The following is a 23224-nucleotide window of genomic DNA, read 5'->3' as shown; positions in this document are numbered from 1 at the left end:
TTATCTGTTTTATCCGGTGCTATATCCTTAACACCTAGAACAGTGCCTGGCACATACTAGGCATTCATATCTATTTGTTGACTGAACAGATGAGCATTGGATAACAGTGTTCCAGAGGCAGAGAGAGTCGGCACTGCTTGGTTCCCAAGTGAAAGTGTTCATTCATTCATCATTTGTTCACTCATTTGCTGAAAGCCTCCTCTGTGTCAAGCATAGAGTGTATAGTCACAGTGACAGTCACCAGGATCATAGGTGGGCTGCCAACTACCCAACCAGGTGATTGGCCTGTGTGGGGCCCTGCTAGCAATTTAGTTTACTATTGAGAATGACAAGTGTTTTGGTGGCGCATACCATTCACTGATAAAGTATAATTATCTCATTAGAGAACAGTATTCAGTTCAACATATACTGAGCACCTTCTGCATGCTGGGCAACTTTTGGGGGATAGGGAGCTGCCTAAGGCCAAGCTTTGCCTTCGAAGAATTCACAGGCATAAATAGATCATGAGAATGCAATGCAATGAACAACTACATTAAAGGGATGGGGGTACTGCTGTGGGAGCTGCAGGGACCACGTGACAAACACATGGGCCGTTTCACCAGTTAGAGCAGCACCCCGACCCCTCAGGCCAGCCTACCTGAGGGAAACGTAAAGCATCTTTGGACCATAAGATACTATTGTTGTAGCTGATCCCCCACATCCAGAAGTCCAAGTCATGCGGGGTACACAAGTCAACCAGGAGATGAGTCGCCCTGGCCCAAGAAAGCACAGCGTTAGACTTGGCCTGCCTCTCCCACCCCCTCAGCCTGGTGCTCTGTGGTCCTGTTCCACGTAGAGCTACCGGAGCCAGGCCAGGGCTGGCAGGCAACACCCCCGCGTTCAAGTGCTGCAAGCCCTTGGATATGGCTCCAGGCCCACTTACGCATCTGGTTTTCCACTCCTCTGTTGCTATCAAGCCTCACTGTAAGTGGCTCTATGTAGTGATGTTGGAGAATCACAATAATTTTGTGAACATAAAAATCACTGAATTAGTAATTTGTCTTTGGATTGAAAGTGGGTTTCCTTCACCCCTCACTGTCCACCTTTTCAGACTCAATCTGCCACCAAGTGCTGCCAGGACTCTCAACTCTGCCCTTTCATCTGGTCTCTACAATCACACCCTAACTCTGGCCCTCACACCAGGATGGTTGCAGGGGTTCCCCAAGCATCTCTGCTCCAATTCATCCTTCAGCCAACCTGTAGGAGAAGCACCTATTCGACATCATTATTCAGGGGCCTAGCCGCCTTCACCTTGACTCCACCCCCTTCCAAACATCCCATCCCACTCTGCCTGGAACATCCTTTCCCCTTGGCCACTGGAAAACCTCTGTTGTCCTTAAACACCAAGCCGCAAATCTCCCTCTAGGCTCCCCCAGGCAGAGTCCCATGGTCACACCTCAGTCCCCATCACACTCTTCTCCTGTCTTCATGTCAACTGTCACTATAAAGATTTAGCATCCTTCTCCACCGCCCTGGGTGAGCTCTTGAAGGACCAGGTCTGTGGCTCAATTCATCTGACAACATTGATGCTTAGCACAGAGCCTGGCACATTGTAGGAACTCAGTAAATATTTGTTCAGTGAGTGAACAAAAGACCCATCCTTGTTAACCCCCATGATGGTCCAGCTGGTCTGTTTAAGTTACCTCCTTTACGAACAGAGATTCCCTGACAACATCGTATTCCTAATTCTAAACCACTGTGCACCCACCCTAGCAAGCTGTTTTATATTTTTTGCATTTTTGTTTACATGTTTTTATTTTTTAATAAATTTATTTATTTATTGTTTATTTTTGGCTGCATTGGGTCTTCGTTGCTGTGCACGGGCTTTTCTCTAGTTGCGGAGAGCAGGGGCTACTCTTCATTGCGGTGCGCAAGCTTCTCATTGTGGTGGCTTCTCTTGTTGCAGAGCATGGGCTCTAGGTGCGTGGGTTTCAGTAGTTGTGGCACACGGGCTCAGTAGTTGTGGCGCACGGGCTTCATTGCTCCGTGGCATGTGGGATCTTCCCGGACCAGGCCTCGAAGCCGTGTCCCCTGCATTGGCAGGCGGATTCCTAACCACTGCACCACCAGGGACGTCCCTGTTTACGTGTTTTTAAATGTAGAGTTGTTGCTGTGGGATTCTTCCTGTCATTTTTTTCACATTTTTTGGTGTTTGTCCAATGAGATCGTAAGGCACTTAAGGAGGTCAGTTTCTTTGGTTCCTTTTCCCCACTCCTAACCTAGAGCTTTTGATGGTGATCTGAAAAGAGGTAAGTCGATGTTTATTATATGGAAGGACAGAGAGATGGAACATGCCTTAATGAATTAATTATTGGGATATCACCTTACTTGCAGTTTTATTTTATTCCCTGTCAAGGAAACTAGGAAGACACTGTGGACTGATTATGATGGAAATGAGTTCTATTTCCATCTGTGGAATATCAGTGAAGACGATGACAGTGTTGGTTTTTACTTCCAAACCTCTATGGCAGATAAATTTAGAGCCAAAGGTAGAATTTGGTCCCTGACTCCTAGTTGCATTCTCAAACCTCTAAGAAGGTTTCCTAAGAGAAACTTTGAGTCTCAGTCTCTTTCTTAATATGAAGATAGTGTCAAGCATTACTGGCTCCTTCTTCTTTCTGCATCAAGGGTCATAACCATGAAGTCACTGTACATTTGCTTACATGAAGGATCCAAGTCTCCACAATGGTTAAGTAGTTAATTAGTAATTTCCCTGCTGCTGAAAATAAAGACATTCACCATAATTATAAAATATAGATATAGTTCAGGGGATACTTAAATTAGGAGATGGCAAGACTTCTTGAAATACAGCCTCAGTCTTTACTACTGTTGACATCCAACCTACATTATGGTACTAATAACTCCTTACAGTAGCATGGCATGTTATAGTTTACAAAGTGTTTGACCTTGGGAGGCTTCAGGTGGCATCTTCATTCTTCTCCATGGGGAGTGCTGGAGGGATGGTGGCCAAGCTGCCACTTGTCCCCAACCCCATGCCATGACCCTGCTTCAAGCTTGGACTACATCGCCCCCTGCTTCCAGTCTGGGCCCCTCCAACCCCATCCATTCTCCTCCCAAAGATCTCCCTGCAACACACATCCGATGCCATTCCCCTGACCCAGACCCTCCATGGTTCCCACTGCCCTGAGGACATAACCCACGCTTTTTTATGTGGTTCCCAAGTTCCTTGAAGATCTACAAGCCTTCTTCTTCTACTCCCACTATGTCCCAGGCTGCCTGAACTTTGAGGTGCTTGAACCTCCTGCCAGGCCTTCCATATGCTATTCTCTCTGCCTGTGATACTTTCCATCTTTGCCTGGATAACTTCCTCCAGGAGCTCTTTCCTGATTCTTCAAGCCTAGGTTCTGTGCCCCCTCTGTGGGCTCTACTGCAAACACTATCTGAATCACCCGCTAGACTTAAGAACTTTGGAGTCAAGGACTGTTTCTTTTTCACTGCTGTCTCTCCTATGCCAAGCACAGAGATGGCCTGAAATAACTACTTGGGGAATGAAATGAGTGAGTGGATGAATAAATGGGTGAATGTCTGAGTCATTACTTGCTGCATTACAAGTTGCAAAATTTTTCTAATCCATGTCTGTGAAATAAATTGGATTAATGAGGGAGGCAAACCTGCCATTGGAATCCCAGGTGAAGAATGAACCCTGGCTCTTCAATTGTGTGATCGTCAGGTACATGAGAAGCAAAGGAAAATTTTGTGCAGGAAGTTGGGAAATGGTTCTGTCAAAAGCAGCTGGGCCGAAGGCCTCTCCATAAATGGGCTTTCGGGCCGGTACCCAGAAACATCTCACCCCATTCCCACTCACTGTTTTTTTTTTCAGAGCTGTTTTCCAAGCCAAAGCTGGAATCTTCCGCCACACGTCTGGATCAGGGGGAAGGCCTGAACCTGTGGTGCTCCATCCCAGGGGCACCTCCAGCCAACTTCACCATCCAGAAGGGAGGCGTGGTTGTGTCGCAGGCTCAAAATTTCACTAAGATAGCCTCAGAGTGGGACAGTGGAACATACACCTGCGTTGCGGGCATTGGCAAGGTGGTCAAGAGTAGCAATGCGGTCCAGATAGCTGTGTGTGGTGAGTACGTCCTCGCTGACTCTGAGGGTCTTGGGACTGAATGGGAGAAAGGGAATTTTTTGCCAGGCGCCACCCTCTGTGTTCTGAAGGCGGCTCAGACTGAGGCGGGGTAAGAACTCGGGGGAAAGAGAGAGGAGTGGAAAGGAGAGACCAAACAGCAGCAAGTGGGTATTTCTGCCCAGAGTACAGGAGAGAGGCATCAAGGAAAATGTCGTTGTCAAGAGTCATGTTCATGGCTTTTGTGGCTTTATGCTGATGGTGTGGCCTCTGAATCGGCAAGATTCTGCTGCTTGAACAAGCAGCCACCCAAAGGGTCAGGGAGGAAACACTGCTTAGTCGACACTAAACTTTAAGATCTAAGTTCCAGCTTTTGATCCCTATCCTGGCTCACCCGAAGGGCTTGGACTCCCAGTGGGCAGAAGTAGGTACTCGGACCACCCAGAGCCGGGCTTCTTAGACTTGAATGTGCATGCAAAACCGGGCACAGCGCAGGTCAGGATGGGGCCAGGTTTTGCATCTCTCACCAGTGCCCTGGGGATGCTCGTGCTGCTGGGCCCTGGACCACACTTTGAGTAGCGGGGTTCTAAATGGATGTGGAACACCAGGCAAGCTGTCACCGTCACTGTCCTTACTCATCATGATCCTTCAGTTTAGCCTTCCGTTTAAATCCAGCCAAGATTTCAGTCTCAACCGAAGCAGGGTTTAGCAGTCATCTACCTCACAAGGAAATAACGGAAGAGACGAATGTGGGTCGTTCCATTGTAATTCTTTTTGTTGTTGTAGCTCTTGGGAGGAGGTCATTTCATTTTATTAGCTTTATAAATAAGCTAAGTTCTAAATAATAACCTAGTATAATTCTTGTTTCTGAGGCATGAAATTTACTATCAGGAGAGGCTGAGGCACTGAGAATTTGTTTTAAAATATATTCTGTTTGGGTACTTGTACTTTTTAATATTCTTCTTGTGTCTTTTCTCAATACAAAAAAAAGGTATGAATGTGTGTGTATGTGCACGTAAGATATGTGAAAATATAAGCATATATTTAGGGGGATGTAATGTTCTTCCTGAATTTGTGCCATCCTTTTTTGTTTATATTACTCTCTTTCCCTCTCCCTCCCCAAGAATCTTAAAGCAGTCCTCCAAAGGTAGATAAGGCAGGCAGGCATTTTAAATTCGAGTAATGACAGAGAAAGCCAAGCCCAGAGTTTGGAGACGGAATCCCTTAGGCTGGATGTTTTGCTTCAGATTGTTTCTCTCTCTCTGTCGTTCTAGAAATGCTTTCCAAGCCCAGTATTTTTCATGACTCCAGGTCTGAGGTGATAAAAGGACAGACCATAGAAGTCAGCTGTCAATCCATAAACGGAACCTCACCCATTTTTTATCAGCTTTCAAAAGCAAGTAAGATTTTGGCGAGTCAGAGCATGGGCTCCAATGAGCCCGCAATATTCAAAGATAACCCAATGAAAGATGTAGAATACCATTGCATCGCGGATAATTGCCATTCCCATACCAAACTGGTCAGCGAACTTCTGCAGGTCAAGGTGATAGGTAAGTCATGTGGGAAGAAGAATCCATGTGGGACTGGGGCTTTAGTTCACGTTTTCAAAGGTTTGGGGTGGACAAGAGAAGTGGGTGGTACTTGTGCAAAGTCCATGAACGTGATGTGTGGCAAAGCAGACCAAGGCCCAAGTAAATGGAGCCGGAAAATATCTGGGGGTTATCAGTGTGGCCAGTTCATCCTTTTTCAGAACCTTTCAAGTGAACTGCTGAAATCATAAGCGTAAAGTGTCCCAAGTTGAGGAAGCACAGAAGTTGTGCTTTGGGGCTCCCTTAGCATTTGCTCATGTTTAGATGAACTGACAGTCTTCTCTGAGAATTGTAGACCAGAGCTCTTCTCCACCATGGACCCTCGGCGGGGCAAATTCTGTTGTGTGTGGAGCCCACAGCAGTCAGAGCTTCAGGCTAACAGTCACTAGGACTCTCATACTCAAGAGAAATATACCATTGTCCTGAGATGGATCGTTTTCCTCAAGCCTCTGTCTTGTACCTTTCCGGAGGCCTTAGGAGTGCCCATTACTTGCATCTCTGAGACGTTCTGCATCTTTTTGTAAAAAGCTTAAAAAGGCTTCCTCTTCATCCTCCTCCTTTTTGTTTAATAACTGCTTGTCTACACGTGCCATGTGGACATCTTGAGTTGGACAGTAGTTTCTCCTACTATTTTTTGGGGGGGTGGGGGTGGGGCATGCCGTGCAGCTTGTGGGATCTCAATTCCCCGACCAGGGATTGAACCCATGCCCTCTGCAGTGAAAGCCCGGAACCCTAACCACTAGGCCACCAGGGAACTCCCTGATTCCTCCTACTATTAATGTATAGCCTAAGAGAAACAATACTTTTCAAATTAACATCAATATATATTAAGTCTCTCATGCCGTAGGGCATACAGAAAAAGAAGACATATTCTTTGTTTTCAATGATATAATGACAGGATATAAACAATGATATAAACACAGGATCTCCTGATTAAATAGTGAAGAAACAATTTAACACATTTGAATAACAGTGCAAACAAATATAGAAAAAAATGTTACCAGGCAACACATGTTTAATGGTCACACGAACTCTCCTTACAATGATGGTGATAGGAATTTAAGGCATGAAAGATATCATCTAGCTTGAGTGGGAAGAGCTGGGTCAGGAGCCAGGGTTCAACAGTGGGTGGGCAGAGAGGGCCAGAGATGGTCCCCAGCCTAGTCAAATAGGTGATCAGAAGGCTCCAGGGAGCAGCTCTAAAGGCTGTGGGTAAGTCAGATGCCTGGAAAGAAAGATTGGGAATGGAGAGTCATTGGATATAAACTGGTAGAGTAACTGAGCCCAACTGTACAGAGCATCAGCTGCCAGTCTTAGGAGTTGGGGGTTTGTCCTGTGTGCAGAGAAGGGCCAGAAGAGAGAAGGAGGGCATGCTGAGAATGGGGTCTCGGGAAGATTAACCTGCTGGTCCTATCAGTCAGAAGGAGTGGAGACTTCAGACCTTACAGTACCTTAAGAAGCTAACGTAGAAGCCCATGTGAAACTCTTGGTTTGAAGTGAGTCAGTATTAGTGGCTAATATTTACTGAGCTCTGACCACATGTCCAACCCCGTGTGAAGTTTGTTAGTAAATTATTCCCATTCATACTTACAATAGCCATGTAAGCTCCATGTTAATATCATCCTTACTTTACGATGAGGCAACCAGGAATTAAGATAAACAGCTGGTGGGCAGTAGGGTCGGGAACTGAGGCCAGGCAGTCTGGCTCCTGAGCCTGGCCTGCCACCACCTGCTTGTGCTTCACAAGAAGACAGGCTGTCAGGTCAGGCTGCACCCTCCAGGAGTCTGTCCTTGTGCTTGACCCCCACCATCCCATCCCAGGCCTGGTGCCCCCTTTCGTTGGATCGGCAGCTCCATGGTCTTGGCCATGCCCTGCACTCACAAGAGGGTGATTCATAAATCAGATATTGGTCTGCTGATCGGTTCATTCTGACACTAACAGGAACATACTTGGGAAGACAGTTTAGGATCAGAATTTTAATGGTTGAACATGGAGTGAAAGGGTCTGTCTATAGGAGCAAGATGAGTTCTTCTTGGATCTGCTGGGAATGAGAGGCTGGCAGGGCTTCTCAGTGGAAATAAATTTACCTCAGTGCAGGTAAAAGTCAAGACTTGGAATTCAGGGAAGTAACCTGGACTAGAGCTATATATCTAGGCATTAAATGCCATAAGTTTATGTGTTAAATTCGCAAATAGAAGCTATAATGTAGATGAAATCACCAAAGACGAGAATGGAGACGGCAAACTGAGGACTGAATTTTGCAGAAAGTCCACATTTAAGGGGCAAACGGAAGAAAAAATGGTAAATAAAGAGGGAGTGGCAGGTGAGGAGGTAAGAGAATCAGAGTGTGAGGCTTCACAGACGCCCAGGGAAAGCTGAGTTCCAAAGGAAGGGCAGGGTGACAGGCAAGAGCTGTAGGGAGGCCAAGGATGGGAAGACGGAAAGAACATCTACCATGGATTGGACCTGCAGGGAACTCAGGGATGAATTAGTCAGGGGTCAGGTCATCTTTGAGTTTCTTCAAAACCAGAGATACAGAGCAGTTTCAGAAGCAGAGGGATAGAAGTCAGGTTTCCAGGCTAACAAGAAAGTGGGAAATGAGGACATGCAGGCAATTGGTTTAGATCATTCAAAGGAGGAGAGAAACAGGACAAGAGCTCGAGAAGGCAGTGCGTCAAGGTTATTTGCTCGTAAGATCTGGAGGTGCCATGCATCTTTGTAAGCAGAGGGAGAGAAATCACTTACACGCACTCTCACTTACACACTTACACACAGTCTCACACACAGACTCACCCAGAACAGACCCTAGTAGAACACATAAGTTAATCGTATAGTTGAGCTAAGTGGTCAGTAATACTTGAGGTGGTAAGTGAAGGGAGGTGTCCCTAGCATCCTGTGTCTAATCAATATGTGAGGGCAGGAGGTGTCCATTGCTGCCCTTCTGGGCTAATCGGGGGAGAACTGTGAAGAACGTGGGATAACACAAGTGACTTGAATAAAAGGCAAAGTCCAAGTCTGAGTCACAGTCACAGATAGCTGGTCTTGACCAGTGGCCGTGTCAGGTTCTTCCTCTTCCCCACTTCTCTTCTCAGTGCTAATCCCTTTCCTGCTTTCCAGCCCCGGTGGATGAAGTCAAGCTCTCTATCCTGTTGAATGAGGAGGTGGAGTCTGGGAAGCCCATTGTGCTTCGATGCTCTGTGAATGAAGGATCTAGTCCCATCACATACAAGTTTTACAAAGAAAAGGAGGGCAAACCCTTCTACCAAGTCACCTTGAATGACACCCATGCCATTTGGCACAAGCCAAAGGCTAGCAAGGAGCAGGAGGGACAGTATTACTGCACGGCCTCCAACAGAGCCAGTCTCTCCAAAAATGTCCTCCAAAGCAACACCCTGACAGTCAGAGGTGAGTCGAGGTCTCAACGGCAAAATGTCGTGTGAGCTCCAAGGGCAAGGCTAGAAAAGCACTTGTCAGAGGAAGTGGGTGGGAGTTTGGTGCATTTTACTGAGGGGTAAGGGACCAGCACATTTGCCAGGCTCTTTGGTTTCAGGTAATAAAAATCCACTCAAATTAAGTATAAAAGAGGAATTGATTATTATAAGGAATTAGAAGTATTTCACACAGTCCTAATTACAAATTCTCGGTGGAGAGACACCAGCTTGGGTCAAATGTGCGCCCATGGACCACCTGTGGTCAAGAGGGGTGGGTCATACAGAACAGACATGGTTTTAGAGAAGCCCACCTATGTGGGCAGAGGGTGATTTATGGAGAACGAGGAAGGGTGAACAGACACCCTATGAAGAGTCTCCTTCAGTCCTATGGTCCTTTCAGACCATCACTGACTCGTTTTATAGCAGAAACAACTATTTCTGCCCCTCCTATGAACACAGAGTCCCTCAGAGGTAGATGCTCAGTGAAAGACATCAGTTACAAGGATATAAAAATCAGTCTTATTTGCTGCTTAGAGCTGATGTTATTTCTTGCTGGCAGAGGAAAAACTGATCGATTTAAAATTTTTTTGCACTTCCAGTCTATCTCGCCCCCTGGAAGAAAGGACTTATCGCAGTGGTTGTCATCGGAGTGATCATTGCCACCTTGATACTTGGGGCCAGATGCTATTTTCTGAAGAAAGCCAAGGGTGAGCACAGTCCTTTCATTCCATTCTGACAGGCTGCCCTGCCAGGGAACCTGTCACGGATGTGAGGGGTTTCAGCCTCACGGGAGGCGAGTGCTCTGCTCCAGTGAGGGTCGAGGACATGTGCCTGATGACAGCCGTTTTCCTCCTGGGGGGTCACCTTGATAACCAAAGATTTTGGCTTCGGTGGGTGTGGAGGTTTTACTGCCCCTGGATTTAGCTAGGCAGAAGTGAAAGCAATTGGTTTCTTAGTTGGGCTCCCCAGAAAAGATGAATTTGGGGGGAAGTTGCATCTACATGTGGTCAGAAGCAGCCCTTCGTGTGGGTTTGGCAACATCTAGTCCTACAGTTGGTAGAGTTGGGCATGAGTGGAGACACCCACACACGCTGAATGCCTCCCAGTTAATCTTCTGGTTGTGCCACGATTTCTACCCTGTGCTTGGGGTTAGCCATGTGTGGAGGGAAGCCAGGATTACTCATGGACACTCAGAAATCAGAGTCAATTAAGCAAGATGCAAGCAAAAGGGCACAGCACCGGTAAAGTCTGCAAAAATTTTGGGGGGATAAGACGGGTTGCTTATCCCTGTTGGTGCTGCTGCCTGGGATGGGATGAGACAGATGGGATGAGGAGGGTTTTTTCCTAAAGCAGGAAAGGGGCAGCCCCCCTGGGAAAACAGTCCTAAGGCTGAGTCTGGCCTTGGCCTCAGGCCAGTTTGGAATTAAAAGCTCGGGGATTGATTAAGCCTTTACTTTTGGAGATGGTCTTGAAGCAAAGAGACAGTTGCCCGTTTATCTGGCTCATCTGGTTCCTGTGCTGTTGTCTTCCTCTCCGTCACATTCCATGATGGGAAGTTGCTTCTGGCTAAAACAGTCGAAATGTCAAATTTCAGGGAACATGATGTGAAATCTCTTGGTATAAGACCAAGAGAAGACCTGCTTCGTTTATTTTCCTTTTTAAAAAAGTGCGAATATATTTGGCTTTCTGTTCTCTCTTTTTATGGGTATTCAATCTTCAAACAAGTCAAATATGGTTGAAATGAGTGTTCCTGTCTGATATGGTTGTGGGTTCTTTATACTGACTTTGGTTCTTTTCTTTGTCTTTCAAAGCCAAGCAGATGCCAGTGGAGATGTCCAGGTCAGTGTGCTTGGAAGAGGGGTGGCTGTCCTATGGGTGTGGATAGACTTGTCTGGAGGGATTCCTGTCATTAGGAAGTTTTCAGTGGTTCTTGGCAAACTCAGAAAAATTAAGGACCTTGGGTGTGAGCGGTGTAGGGGTGTGTGTGTGTGTGTATGCGTGTGTGTCTGTGTCTCAGTGGAAGATTGCCAACTGTCCTTCATGGGAAGGAATGGCTTTATTCTGAGGTCATGTCCTGTCTACACTTTTCCTTATGAAATTATAATGGTAGGTGGAATTTAAAATGTTTTTACTTACTTGGCAAAATAGAGTTGCCTTAAAAATGGTTGTACTATTTTTACTGTTCTTGAGATCTAAAATCCCAAAGCATGGAAACTATCGTTCTGTTCCTGAAAGAAACAATAGCACAGGATGAGGAATCCCCTCCCGACATGGGATTCACCTCATAAAGGACTCCTCATGTTTGTGCGCCCTTTGGCCCGGACACTTATTTCAACAGCAAAAGGGTTTTTGTCAAATAATCATAGAGCTGAAGAAAGCATTAGTTCCAAATGAGAGAGTAAAACTTTCCTCACTTCAGAAAACTCTTCCTGATTTTCTCATGCTCTTTCCTTGATTATTTTGTTGGTTTGGAGTTAGAGCCAAAAAAATGTTATTTCTTTTTCCTTTTTAAATTTCAATTTAAGGCCAGCAGCACCACTTCTGAACTCCAGCAATGAGAAGACGTTGTCAGATCCCAACACTGAAGCCAACAGACATTATGGTACCGTCATGGTTTTGTGCAGTTGTTAAGAGTTTTTCCCAACTTGCTCTACACTCTCCTGTCCCTCTGAGAAGCAGAATCTATGGGCGGTGGGGTGAGGTTGGAAGGGAAACTCTGGCTTCAAGCTGGGACACTTAATCTAATCAGTCATTGGGTGGTGAGCTAACAAGCAAAACAAAAGTGTAAGAAGAAAGGCAGAACATTGTGCTCTAATTTCACCACCTTCTAAATATCCCAAGGAATGAAAGGTGGAGAATAATTATAATGCTGTGGACACCCGCGTGGGTTCTCTTCACACACTGGACGCTGTGCAAGTGAAATCATTCTTCATTTGTAAGAGAGAGACCAGCTATCAAATGTAGGCATTGGGGGCTTCCCTGGTGGCGCAGTGGTTGAGAGTCCGCCTGCCGATGCAGGGGACACAGGTTCATGCCCCGGTCCGGGAAGATCCCACATGCTGCGGAACAGCTAGGCCCGTGAGCCATGGCCGCTGAGCCTGCGCGTCCGGAGCCTGTGCTCCGCAACGGGAGAGGCCACAACAGTGAGAGGCCCGCGTACTGCAAAAAAAAAAAAAAAGAAGGCATTGGTAAAACATCTTCTCAGGTGGAATTATTTATTGCAAACACAAGGCAGTCTCATTTCAAACTTGCCCCAGTGGGAAACCAATTTAAAGATCCCACTGTTGATAGAGGCATTTAAAAAAAGAAAAAAAGAGTGGTACAATAATGGAATACCTGGTTGTGAGGTTTATCACAGCTTGAGAGTCAGATCTATAGGGTGGGGAGCCAATCCCAGGTGTTCTTAATCCCATTATGTCTGTGAGAAAATTGTTCACACCTTTTAGCAGGGGTGTTGTCTGTTTCCCAGAGGGGGCCATGATTAAATCACACAAAAAGTTCTGTCCCAGACAGTTTTGGGAATTAAACGCTGATGTTCTTTTCTTTTTTTTTAATTTATTTATTTTTGTCTGCATTGGGTCTTTGTTACTGTGCACGGGCTTTCTCTAGTTGTGGCGAGTGGGGGGCTACTCTTCGTTGCGGTGCGCGGGCTTCTCACTGCGGTGGCTTCTCTTGTTGCGGAGCATGGGCTCTAGGCACGCGGGCTTCAGTAGTTGTGGCATGCAGGCTCAGTAGTTGTGACTTGCAGCCTCTTGAACACAGTCTCAGTAGTTGCGGCACACAGGCTTAGTTGCTCCACAACATGTGGGATCTTCCTGGACCAGGGCTCGAACCTGTGTCCTCTGCATTGGCAGGCGGATTCTTAACCACTGCACCACCAGGGAAGTCCCCTGATGTTCTTTTCTAATTCTGTAACATCGTCGCACAAAATAAAAACTTTTTAGAATACACCTTTTACAGGGCATTCCTGAGAAATCTTTTGAGAAATGAGCAATTCCTATAGTACTGAATCATAAACTTTTTAAAAAGTAAAATAAAACATATGTCGTAATAAGAGTAATGTGCCAATAAAGAGAAAAGAGCAAATATGTCATTGAAGAAACTACATTTGGAAAAGTTTGGTGAATATTTAGCAAAAAGTAATCCAGTGCTATAGAGAAAATACCTCTTTGTGGTATAAAGTGGGTTCTGTTGGTAATTTGTATTTATACTTAAGAACAAAAATATGATATTCTAAATTAAATGCTGATAAAGACTTATATTAAAATAGAATTTCCTCCAAATTTCCAAAGTGCAGGAAATACTCCAATTCTTATTATATTTTCTCTGCATGGATTATTTCAGTTTATAAATGTATGTTAGTAATCACAATAGTAATTTGTAAATACGTAATGGAATGGAATGGAAAACCATGTGTTCTTCAGCAGTAATATTTGTAACACTTGAAAGAGTTCTTTTTAATAAAGAATAACTTGATAAAAAAGATCAAAAAGATTTTGCTCCTGCCCAGGTGGCAGCCTGGAGATATTGCAATATCTTTAAACCATGTTCTCATGGATCCATTTCTCCAGCTGAATGATACTGGTCCACTAGTATCCTTCATGTTTGTGGTCACTGGCTCACCCCTTCTAGAATTAAGCTTAATTTCTTCTGAGCTTGCTTCTAGTGAACAATTCTGAATTTTGAACAACTCATAAGTAGCCATGTCCCTCCCATGCGATGGTGGGCGTCATACCGGTTTTAGAAAGAGACCAGGCAGTGGGTTGGATGGGGCCCAGGGCCACCAGGAGGGTATTCGGACCCCAGCTACACTGCTGGTTGCCAACTACACTGAAGAATTTGGGCTTGACTCCTTTTGTTAGTGGCACTGAGTTTTCTAAAATTTATATAGAAAACTAGGAATTCCACTGTCACTCATCCTGTTATTTTTCAACTAGGTTACAATGAAGATGTTGGAAACCATGCAATGAAGCCATTAAATGAAAATAAAGGTAATCATCTATCTAACTTTTTAAAAATTAGAAACCTTTGCTTTTATATAAAAGACCCCTAGGAAAAGAACAAAAGCTGTTAAGGCCTGTGGCTATTTCCTCATGTCTCTTAAATGGAGATGCCTATTGCTTTCTCCAAAGATGCTGTCGTGTCTCTTGTTACTTGTCTTAAAGATAAGCAGCAGTGCTATTTTATTTTATTTTTTATAGTGTATTTTTCATTTTTTGGTTTTTTCTCATGTATTTTTCATTTTTATTAAACATGTAGATACAAAGTAATATTTATAAGTTACGTATAAAACATAAACAATAGCAATTCAATAAATAACTGCATACCCATCATCCTTTAAAAAAAAAGAACATTTCCACTACCTTTAAAGTACCCTGAGTACTTCTTCCCACCCCAGCCTCTTAACACTTTCTTTGCCAGCTTTATTGAGATATACTTGACACATAACATTGTGTAAGTTTAAAGTGTACAACATGATGATTTGCAGTAATGCTATATTAAAAAACACCTGTGACTCTACTATCCAAGAGAAGGGAGATCCTCCTGACTTATTTCGTAGCCCATTCTGAATCAGGAAGTTCCATTCTGGGTGTAACTTGATTTCCTATGTGTATGCCTCATACTCTCAAAGCAGTTTGGGGCTGGGGACCCCGTTCCCCATTTCCTGAGATCCTTTCCATCTTGGAGAAAGCGTTCTGTGCCTGTGGCCTTGGAGAAGTCTTTTATAGTTAACTGCTGTGGCCGATGCCGGCTGTTTTCTGTATCTAATGAGCTTTACAAGTCCTCACACTGTGGTAACAACGGGACCTGAGCCGGAGGGTCCTTCCACATCCCGGGAGTGCAGGCCTCCTCATTACCTCTCCCAGCCTGAGTTTTCTCGCCCACTTAGAATGGAGTTAAGCCTGCATCCAGCTTCCCTGTTAAAATACAGACTTCTTCGATCACTTGAATAGAAATCTCTACTGTGGTCCGAGACCCCCCAAGGAGACTCTGTCTAACCGCAGGCTGCTGTGGTTCTTTCGAGCAGAGCCTCTGACCTTGGACGTGGAGTACACTGAAGTGGAAGTGACCGCCCCTGAGCCTCACAGAGGTAACACCATCACTCAAGGGATTCCCCATGTTTTACTGTCTGCTTGGGTGTAGATGCCAGGGTGGGCTGTGCCGTGGCCCCCGGACAAGAATCTAGTCACCCTCATCACTCAGAAGGGAGGTGGTCTGCAGACAGATGGGCTGGACATACCCAAGGCAGGAGCAGTGACACCCACCCAGGTTTGGAGGTGTAAAATTTCATTAATTATTATTTATCATACTAGTAATGATGGCTGCGTTTTATTGAGCAATTACTAAGTGCTAAGAAATGGGTCTGTTGAGAGACTTTTAGCAGGCAGCCTCACTCCTGGGTGTTTGGGCATCCTTCCAGAGGTAGCCCCCTTGCCCCAATCTAGCACCTTCCTTAAAAAGTTGCTTGCAGACTGAGCTTGTATAAATGAAATGTGCAAGGGGATGAAGGGGCTTGGCTATTTAAAGGGACAATTGGGTAAAGGCTTTTGAAAGCACAGACTCCCTCTGCATGTAAACAGTGGCACCATCATTATGCTTCAGGCTTTGTTTTTATTGTGTGGTTCTCTTGGGCACACTGCCCTGGAGAAAGCCCCTAGCTCTGGTCCTGCACTGGGGAGACTGACTCAGGGTGGGTCAGTCCACAGCAAGCACTAGAACGTCAATCTCAGCTACTTCGGGCACCACAAAAAAAACAGGCACATCCTCCTAAACCTCCTTAGTTCCCGCAGAGGCTGCCACACAAAGGAAGCAGCCACCCGAGCCTTCCTGCCCTGCTGGGAAGCTCGTTAGGGCTGTTGCTGTGCATCCCCCTTCCTGCTGAGGCTGAGGCCAAGCTGCATCCACTCAGCCTTGCAGGCCCGGGGCTGCTTTGCAGACCATGCCTGTGTAGCCTCAGCCAGAGCCACGTGGTGATGGCGTTCTCTTGTCACCTCTTGCTCCATGATCTGGAAGGAGTTTGGGGTTCCTTCCTTCTTCCCTTGCTTAGCACGGTTCTAGGTACCATGTCTGCAGATGTGTCCGTGGGACCTTCCAGGCAGGGCCGTCCCCTGTAGCCCCTGGGGCTGGGTGCTGCACAACAGGGCCACCATGCCCATAGTCTACAGTCAGCATGGCCCCTGCAGTTGGTACTGCCTGATCTGCACCACTACACAGGGCATCCCAGTTCCAAGTCTAGACTGGACGGGGCAGGGGTGGGGGCCACGGCCAGCCTGAAGTTCTCTTTCTCTTTACTTCATGGTAAAGTGATTTGCTTGTTGGGTTAGCAAATTATGGGCGCATGATGGACCAGCCCCAGTGCAAGCAGCAAAGGTACATATGTGGTCCCCTTCTCGTGGAGGTGTAGCCCCTGAGGGAGTCAGGAAAACAAGGAACCAATGAGCAGATAGTATCAGGTTAGAGTCAGAGTTTGCAGGAAGAGTGGGGTGTGGTGGAAGGCCTGAAAGGTGATGCCTTTTCTGGCTGGGTGGTCCCAGAAGGCCTGTGTGAGGGGTGGCAGGACAGTGGGTGGTGGCCTAGAGCTTGGCCCATTTAAAGACCTGAAAGGAGACCTTAAAGGATCCTTAAATGACTCTTTCTGGTCCTTAAATGTCTGCAGAGAGGGCGAGAGGGAGTGGAGGCAGATGAAGCTGGGAGGACCAGGCGGGGCCCAGGGACTGCAGGGCCGCTGGCGTTCTCTTTTTGTTCTAGTCTCAGTGGACTGGGGGCCTTTGGAAGCCTTTAAGCAGCGAAGTGACAAGTTCCAACTTCCTTCTTTTAAAAACGATCCTTGTGGCTGGTGTGGAGGACGGATTAAAGGGAACAAAAGTGGAAACCGGGCAAGAGGGGATGAGGATGGAGCCAAAGTGCTGGCAGTGGATAGATTCTGGATAGATGTTACAGACAGACCGCAGTACTGGATGAAAAATTCGTGGCCAGGATGGGAGAGACAGAATGACTACATGTTTCTTGACCAAACAACCACATGGATGGTCGTGATGCCTGCCATTGGGAGGCACAGGCTCATGGGGAGCCTGGTTCGGTTGGGTTAAATTTGAGAGCCCAGGAGGAGACAGCGCAGGGGTCTTGGTGCTCAGAACCAAGTGTGGGCGGGCTCTGGCCGATGGGACTTTAGGGTGCTCCTCGCCGGCCTTCCCTGGTCCAGCCTGAGCCCCTCCATCACCATGCATGGTGGGTGCCGTCCCACAGGTAACAGCTTACTTCCTCCTAAGGGGGCTTCAGACTTGGAAGGAAAGGGGAACCACAGCAAGAGGGCAGGGCTGAATGTGTGTGGGAAACCCCACTGCCCTCCATGCCCCACTGTGCTCAAGCAGAGAGCGATTGCCCTGGGTTCTGGCCTCTCGGTTCTGATACCTGTCCCAGAGGGCCGGGCCCCACCCTTACCCTGCTGCCGGCTGGGCCCGGGCAAGGTGGAGTTATGAGGGCTGTATGTGAGGCCTGGAAGGCTTTGGATTGAAGGAAACTGAAGCAGGAAGAAGGAAGCAAGGTTTTGTCCTTGGAAAAGCATCCGTTTTCCATTCCTTTGGGGATGTTTCCACGTTAGCAGCGTCTGGTTTTCTTTTTCTTGCTTGAAGGTGGGGAGCGGTTGAAGGGAAAAGAGAACCCCTGGGACCGGGCGAAGCAGGGGTGCTTCCCTTTGCCAAGCTCTGTACCTGCAGGGTTGTAACCAGCCGGGTCACCTTTCCCCAGTCTGTACAAAGGTGCTGAGTGGGCCGCAGGGGCCTCAGCAGAGCTGGACTGAAAGTCACTCGGGTGGAAATGGAGAGTTTCTAGGGGATTCAAGTTGTTTTCTGGACCCAGCCTCCTTGGCAGCTGAGGGACAGTGGGGGAGAGCGGCCTGGCCCAGGATGCCGTCCCCCTGTTTTCTCATGGGTGGGGAGTGGGGCATTACTAGATGAGGGCCAGACTTTGTGGGTTCAAGGCCAGTGGTGAGTCCACTTGACCTGGTCTTGGCCAACCCAGTTCCCTGTCCTCAAGGCCTCCCTCCTCTACAGATGGGATGGAGGAAGGAGTGGGGACCATGTCCAGCTCTAACCGTGGCTGGCAGCTGACCAAGTGGTCACTTGGAGGTGGAGGAGGGGTGGGAAGGAACTCGTTAAATCCTGGTCTGCTGCATGTTTGCTCTGAGACTAATTGCTGGGAAAACCCCTTGACGTTGAAGCCATCTCTTTCTCTGTTAACAGAGAAAAACAGAAGCCAAAACAAAGCCCATCCGGAAACATCCCTGGCAGCAGAGACAAACAGCCTGCTGGCCTGGTTTAGTCGTTAGCAGGCAGCTGCTGCCTCGGAGCAGCGGGAGGAGGGGCACTCTCAGTGAGCTGCAAACCCCGTCCCCTGGCCGGGCGGAGCCAGGAGGGCAGTGGGGGAAACTGCTGGGCCAGCTGCAAATCTGGCAACTCAACCAAGAAGTGAAACCATCCTGCTGCCCTGGCTGATACACAGAGTTATGAGGTGAAAGGGAGTTGAGTGCAGCTCCTTGGGTCCAGAGGGTGTCAGAGCGTCCCCAAGGTGACCAGAGGTCTACCCGCCACCCCTTATGTGCCTGGGGGTGGTGGAGCTCCCAAGGGTGTCCAGGGCCCCAGGCTTGGCCGCGCAGTCCCTCCCCTCCATTCCCTCCCCTCCATTCCCTCCCCTCCATTCCCTCCCAACGCCCCCAGCTCCCACTGTGAAGGAGGATGAGTTGGCAGGGCCCCCAGTGCTCCTGGTATGCAGTGTCCTAGAGTTTGTCACAGCATTGTTTGCATACCATCCGCCCCACGGCCCGGCCCGGAGCTTCCGAAAGCTGGAACCAGGTCCCCGGTCACCTTTTCCTCTTCCACAGTGCCCAGCACACAATAGGTGTTAGGACCATGTTGAACGAGTGACTTGCCCATGCCTGACATTGAGCAAAGAGTCCCTTAGTGATGCGGTAGAACCCCCAGTAGATAGGGGAGTTGCTGGAGCTTCCTTCTGCACCTTCAGATCTGCTGCCGTGGAGAGTGGAGAGTGGTGAGGGCATCTCTGCTGTGCTCTTAGAGAAAGGCAGGTGTCCCAGCAGGGGGTGCCTGGTATCTCAGCCACTCTGCTGAGTACCAACTGCTATTCGGTGCCCTGGGGGGAGTCGCTACGATGCCTTCTGCAAGGTCCTGGCACCCCAAGTGCCCCAAGTACAGCTGTCTATCTGAACTGCCACCCAAGCTTTCTCCTGCCATTTAGATCATGACATAAGAACCACGACCACGTAGTGTGTGACGAATGACCGTGATTTTAATCCTAAGACCTAAAACTTCAGGGATCAGGCTGATCATGCCAAGAGCCTCCTGAAGGTTGGAGTCTGAGACAGAGACACCCGCAGGGACGTTGACTGTTGTCTTCACTGTCCCATCAACCTTTACAGGCGCCCCAGGCAGCTGTGCAAAATCTGGGATCGGGAGGAGCACAAGACCCGGGCGCTGCCCTAGAGGGCGTGGGGCCCGCCAGGGGAGATGCTTGTGGGGGCGAGTCGTGTCAGTGTGCCGTGGGCGCCCACGTAACTGCCCAGGGCACAGGGAAGGGGGGAGTGTGTCAGGGAGTGTGTAGGTGTGTGAGGGTATGTGCACCCAAGTGCAGGAGCGAAGCTTGTCCTGGGGCTTGGAGGATGAGGAGGAACGGGGCAAAGCAAAAGGGCCGTGCAGACAGCGAAGGAGTGTGTGCAGGACCAGGGCATGAGAGAGGGGAGCCTGGTGAGTCGAGGGTATCTTGGTGTAGTTAGAATCCGTGTACGTGCCCTGGCCATCTGCCACTGAGGAAAACGACATCCACGTGGCACTGACCGTGGCGGCAGGAAGCATCACCCAGTCTGGGGTTCCGTTTCCCGATTTATAGAGAGAGAATGCTGGCCACACGGCATCAGGCAGCTTTCTACAATAAGGCTTCCTGGTCCTTTGTGCAGGTGAGAGGGAAGTGGCGGGCTGCATCCCCTGAGGGTCTGTGTGTGTAAGTGCATGTAGATGCACCATGAGCGTGTGTACGTGTGTGTGTACATAACCTGTGTGTGTACGTCAGCTTAAACAGATGGCTGTACAGGGGCTCTTTGTCTCTCAAACCACTGAGGCTCCTCTGGGTGTAATCCACACCCTAAGTGGGTCATCTTGTCTGTTGTTCAGAAAGGGTCCAGACCAGAGGATCTGAACCCTGTCTGCATATTAAAATCCCCTGGGACGCTCTTAAAAACACCAACACCAGGGCCCACCCTGGACTAATTCAATCGATCTGCAGTGAGGCCCGGCTTGCTGACATTTGAAATCAACCAGCCCAGTTGTCTAGAGTTGTAACTGGGCCCCAGCTTATCCTTAGAGTCACAGATGATACCCAGGCTCTAACCCTGACCTTGGGTAATTGGGAGACCCTAACCCAGCCTCCTGAGAGGGGCTGGCAGAGCAGCTGGACAGAGGGACACAGTGGCAGAGGAAGAGGGATGGGGCCACCGAGCTGGAGGCTACAGGTCTGTGCTGGGGGTACCTCTACCTGCGCCCCCTAGGTCCAGGGGTCCCACAGTGGCCTGTTGGCCTCATACTTCTAGGCTGAGAGTGATGCTGGAGGGACCATGATCTTCTAAAGCCGGGAAATGGCCCGGGCTCAGTAGTGACAGGGATTCCAGGGGCTCCTGGAGATGGGCACTCGTGGGGTGGGTAGTGGGGTACAGCCTTGCCTGGGAGCCTCCGACATTTTCCTGCTTCAGCAGTGAGCTGACCTGGTGCCCAGAGGCAGTTGTTGACCTGTGCTTGGTCCCTTTCCAGGTCTGGGAACAAAGGGCACGGAGACAGTGTACAGTGAAATCCGGAAAGCTGACCCCGGTGAGTGAGGGCCCCTTAGCTCCCCCAACCGGGGGTTGGGGGGAGGGCGCTTCCCGCAAACTCATCCATGGGGTCCTGGGAGTGGGCAGGGGAAAGAAGGAGCCAAGGCAGCCAGAAAGGGTGCCAGAGTTGTTAACCCTCTCTTCCCCACCACACTTAAAATGTGGCCACAGGTGACGTGTACTATTTATTTAGTCGATGAACACTTATTGAGTGCTGGCTGCATGCCAGGCAAACAGAACCTTATACCTTCACACCCAACTAACGGCCAGGTGGACCAAAGCGTGTCCTGGCACCCCTGTGTGCTCATGAGATGCCCAGCAGCCTCCCGGGCACTCCTGACCCCAAGAGAAGCAGCGTGGCCCTGCCTGTTCTCAGGTGCCAGCCAGGGGCCCCACCTGCTCCTCACCCGGGCCCTGGTGCACTGGGGCTCCCGAAGGTCTTAGGCAAAGTCGGTGCTTTGCTTTGAAGACGTTCAGTAGCTTCAGCCTTTCTGGGAGCATGCCGACTTTGGGGAAGGGTGTATGGATCTACTTCCGCTTCCTTTGATTTCAGCCCGGACCCCACTTCATTTCCCATTTCCACTGCTTCCTCATGGAGAGATTCCCTGGGACTGAACAGACACGGAACTGGGGATGCTCCCAGCAATCTCATTTTTTGTGTAATTATTCTATTCTATTCTCATGAAATGAAATCCACAAAGACCACTTTTATTTTTTTATCTTTTTTTTTTATTGAAATCAAGTCGATGTACAATATTATGTAAGCTTCAAGTGTTCTACCTAGTGGTTTGGCGTTTGCGTACATTGTGAAATGATCACCACGATAAGTCTAGTAACCATCTGTCCCCATACAGAGTTATTACAATATTATTAGCCATATACCTTATGTGATATATTATATCCCCATGACTTATCTTTTTATATAACTGTAGGTTTGTTACCTCCTAATTCCCTACACCTATCCCCCATCCTCCTCCCTTCTGGCACCAACAGTTTGTTCCCTGTATCTGAGTCTGTTGGTTTTTTTTTTTGCGGTACGTGGGCCTCTCACTGTTGTGGCCTCTCCCGTTGCGGAGCACAGGCTCCGGATGCGCAGGCTCAGCGGCCATGGCTCACGGGCCCAGCCGCTCCGCGGCATCCTCCCGGACCGGGGCATGAACCCGCGTCCCCTGCATCGGCAGGCGGACTCTCAACCACTGCGCCACCAGGGAAGCCCTCTGAGTCTGTTTTCACACAAAGACTACTTTTAAATTCTGAAAATAAGTCACAACCCAAAGGGCATAAACATTCCAGGGGAAAATAGTCACTATGCAGATGTCTTGCTTTGTACAACAAACCTCTACTTAAGTGGATTCTTTGAAAGGGAATTATTAAAACAGGCTGGAAAACTTTGATAAAGCCTGGCTACCCCAAGGATGGTCCACAGACAGGTAGCAACGATCTCAGGCCCAAACCAGACTCACAGGGTCAGAATCTCCAGAATCTGAACTCCCAACAAGGTCCCACATATTTCTTTTTTTTTCTTTAATATTTATTTATTTATTTTGGTTGTGCCAGGTCTTAGTTGTGGCCTGTGGGCTCCTTAGTTGCAGCACGCAGGCTCCTTAGTTGTGGCATCCGAACTCTTAGTTGCGGCACGCATGTGGGATCTCGTTCCCTGACCGGGGATCGAACCCGGGCCCCCTGCATTGGGAGCATGGAGTCTTATCCATTGAGCCACCAGGGAAGTCCTGGTCCCACGTATTTCTGATGCTGCCAATATTAGAGAAGCACTGTCTTACCTGAAGAGCCTACTTGTTATCTGAACTAGGAATCACCCCTTAACTAATCTTTTTAAAAGTGGTATTTTCATGGGTAGAGCAGAAACTCAGCCCCATGGAGAACTTGACTGAATGATAATTTGAAAACCATTTCCTGGGGAATTCTTGGCTTCAGTATCTCATTTTGCATTCTCAGTCTATTCAGAGCTAGCAAAACGCAAATTTAGAAATAGGCTTCCTCTATTCTTCCAGTGTAACAGAAAGCTGAAGCTCAGATCAGGTTCAAGGTTGGTCCTGATGGGTAATTGTGTAAAAATGCCCCCTTTGCTTTCCTCGTGGTGGTCCCTGAGATGGTTCGCTTTCAGTCGCTTTGGTTATGCAAAAACTCACGTTTATTAAGCACTTGCTGTTTGTGCTAAGTGGTCTATATTACATTATCTCT

General features: G+C 48.1%; 1 protein-coding gene across 2 annotated transcripts in view; it reads left to right on the top strand.

The window, feature by feature from the left end:
* PECAM1 (platelet and endothelial cell adhesion molecule 1) overlaps positions 1 to 23224 on the top strand; it is a 55242-nt gene that overhangs the window by 17838 nt on the left and 14180 nt on the right. Inside the window, exons 6-14 of one of the 2 annotated variants that reach the window (XM_067715019.1) lie at positions 3881 to 4129; positions 5401 to 5676; positions 8834 to 9121; positions 9747 to 9854; positions 10959 to 10986; positions 11673 to 11749; positions 14085 to 14138; positions 15176 to 15238; positions 20964 to 21020. In XM_067715019.1, coding sequence (XP_067571120.1) covers positions 3881 to 4129; positions 5401 to 5676; positions 8834 to 9121; positions 9747 to 9854; positions 10959 to 10986; positions 11673 to 11749; positions 14085 to 14138; positions 15176 to 15238; positions 20964 to 21020 — 1200 coding nt within the window. Of the gene's footprint in view, positions 1 to 3880; positions 4130 to 5400; positions 5677 to 8833; positions 9122 to 9746; positions 9855 to 10958; positions 10987 to 11672; positions 11750 to 14084; positions 14139 to 15101; positions 15239 to 20963; positions 21021 to 23224 lie in introns of those variants that run through there. The other variant, XM_067715020.1, reaches the window with a different exon arrangement.

Source organism: Pseudorca crassidens, chromosome 19 (assembly GCF_039906515.1).
Source record: "Pseudorca crassidens isolate mPseCra1 chromosome 19, mPseCra1.hap1, whole genome shotgun sequence".
Lineage (NCBI taxonomy): Eukaryota > Metazoa > Chordata > Mammalia > Artiodactyla > Delphinidae > Pseudorca > Pseudorca crassidens.
The sequence above is the reverse complement of the archived record's forward strand: the minus strand, read 5'-3'. Positions and strand labels throughout refer to the sequence as shown.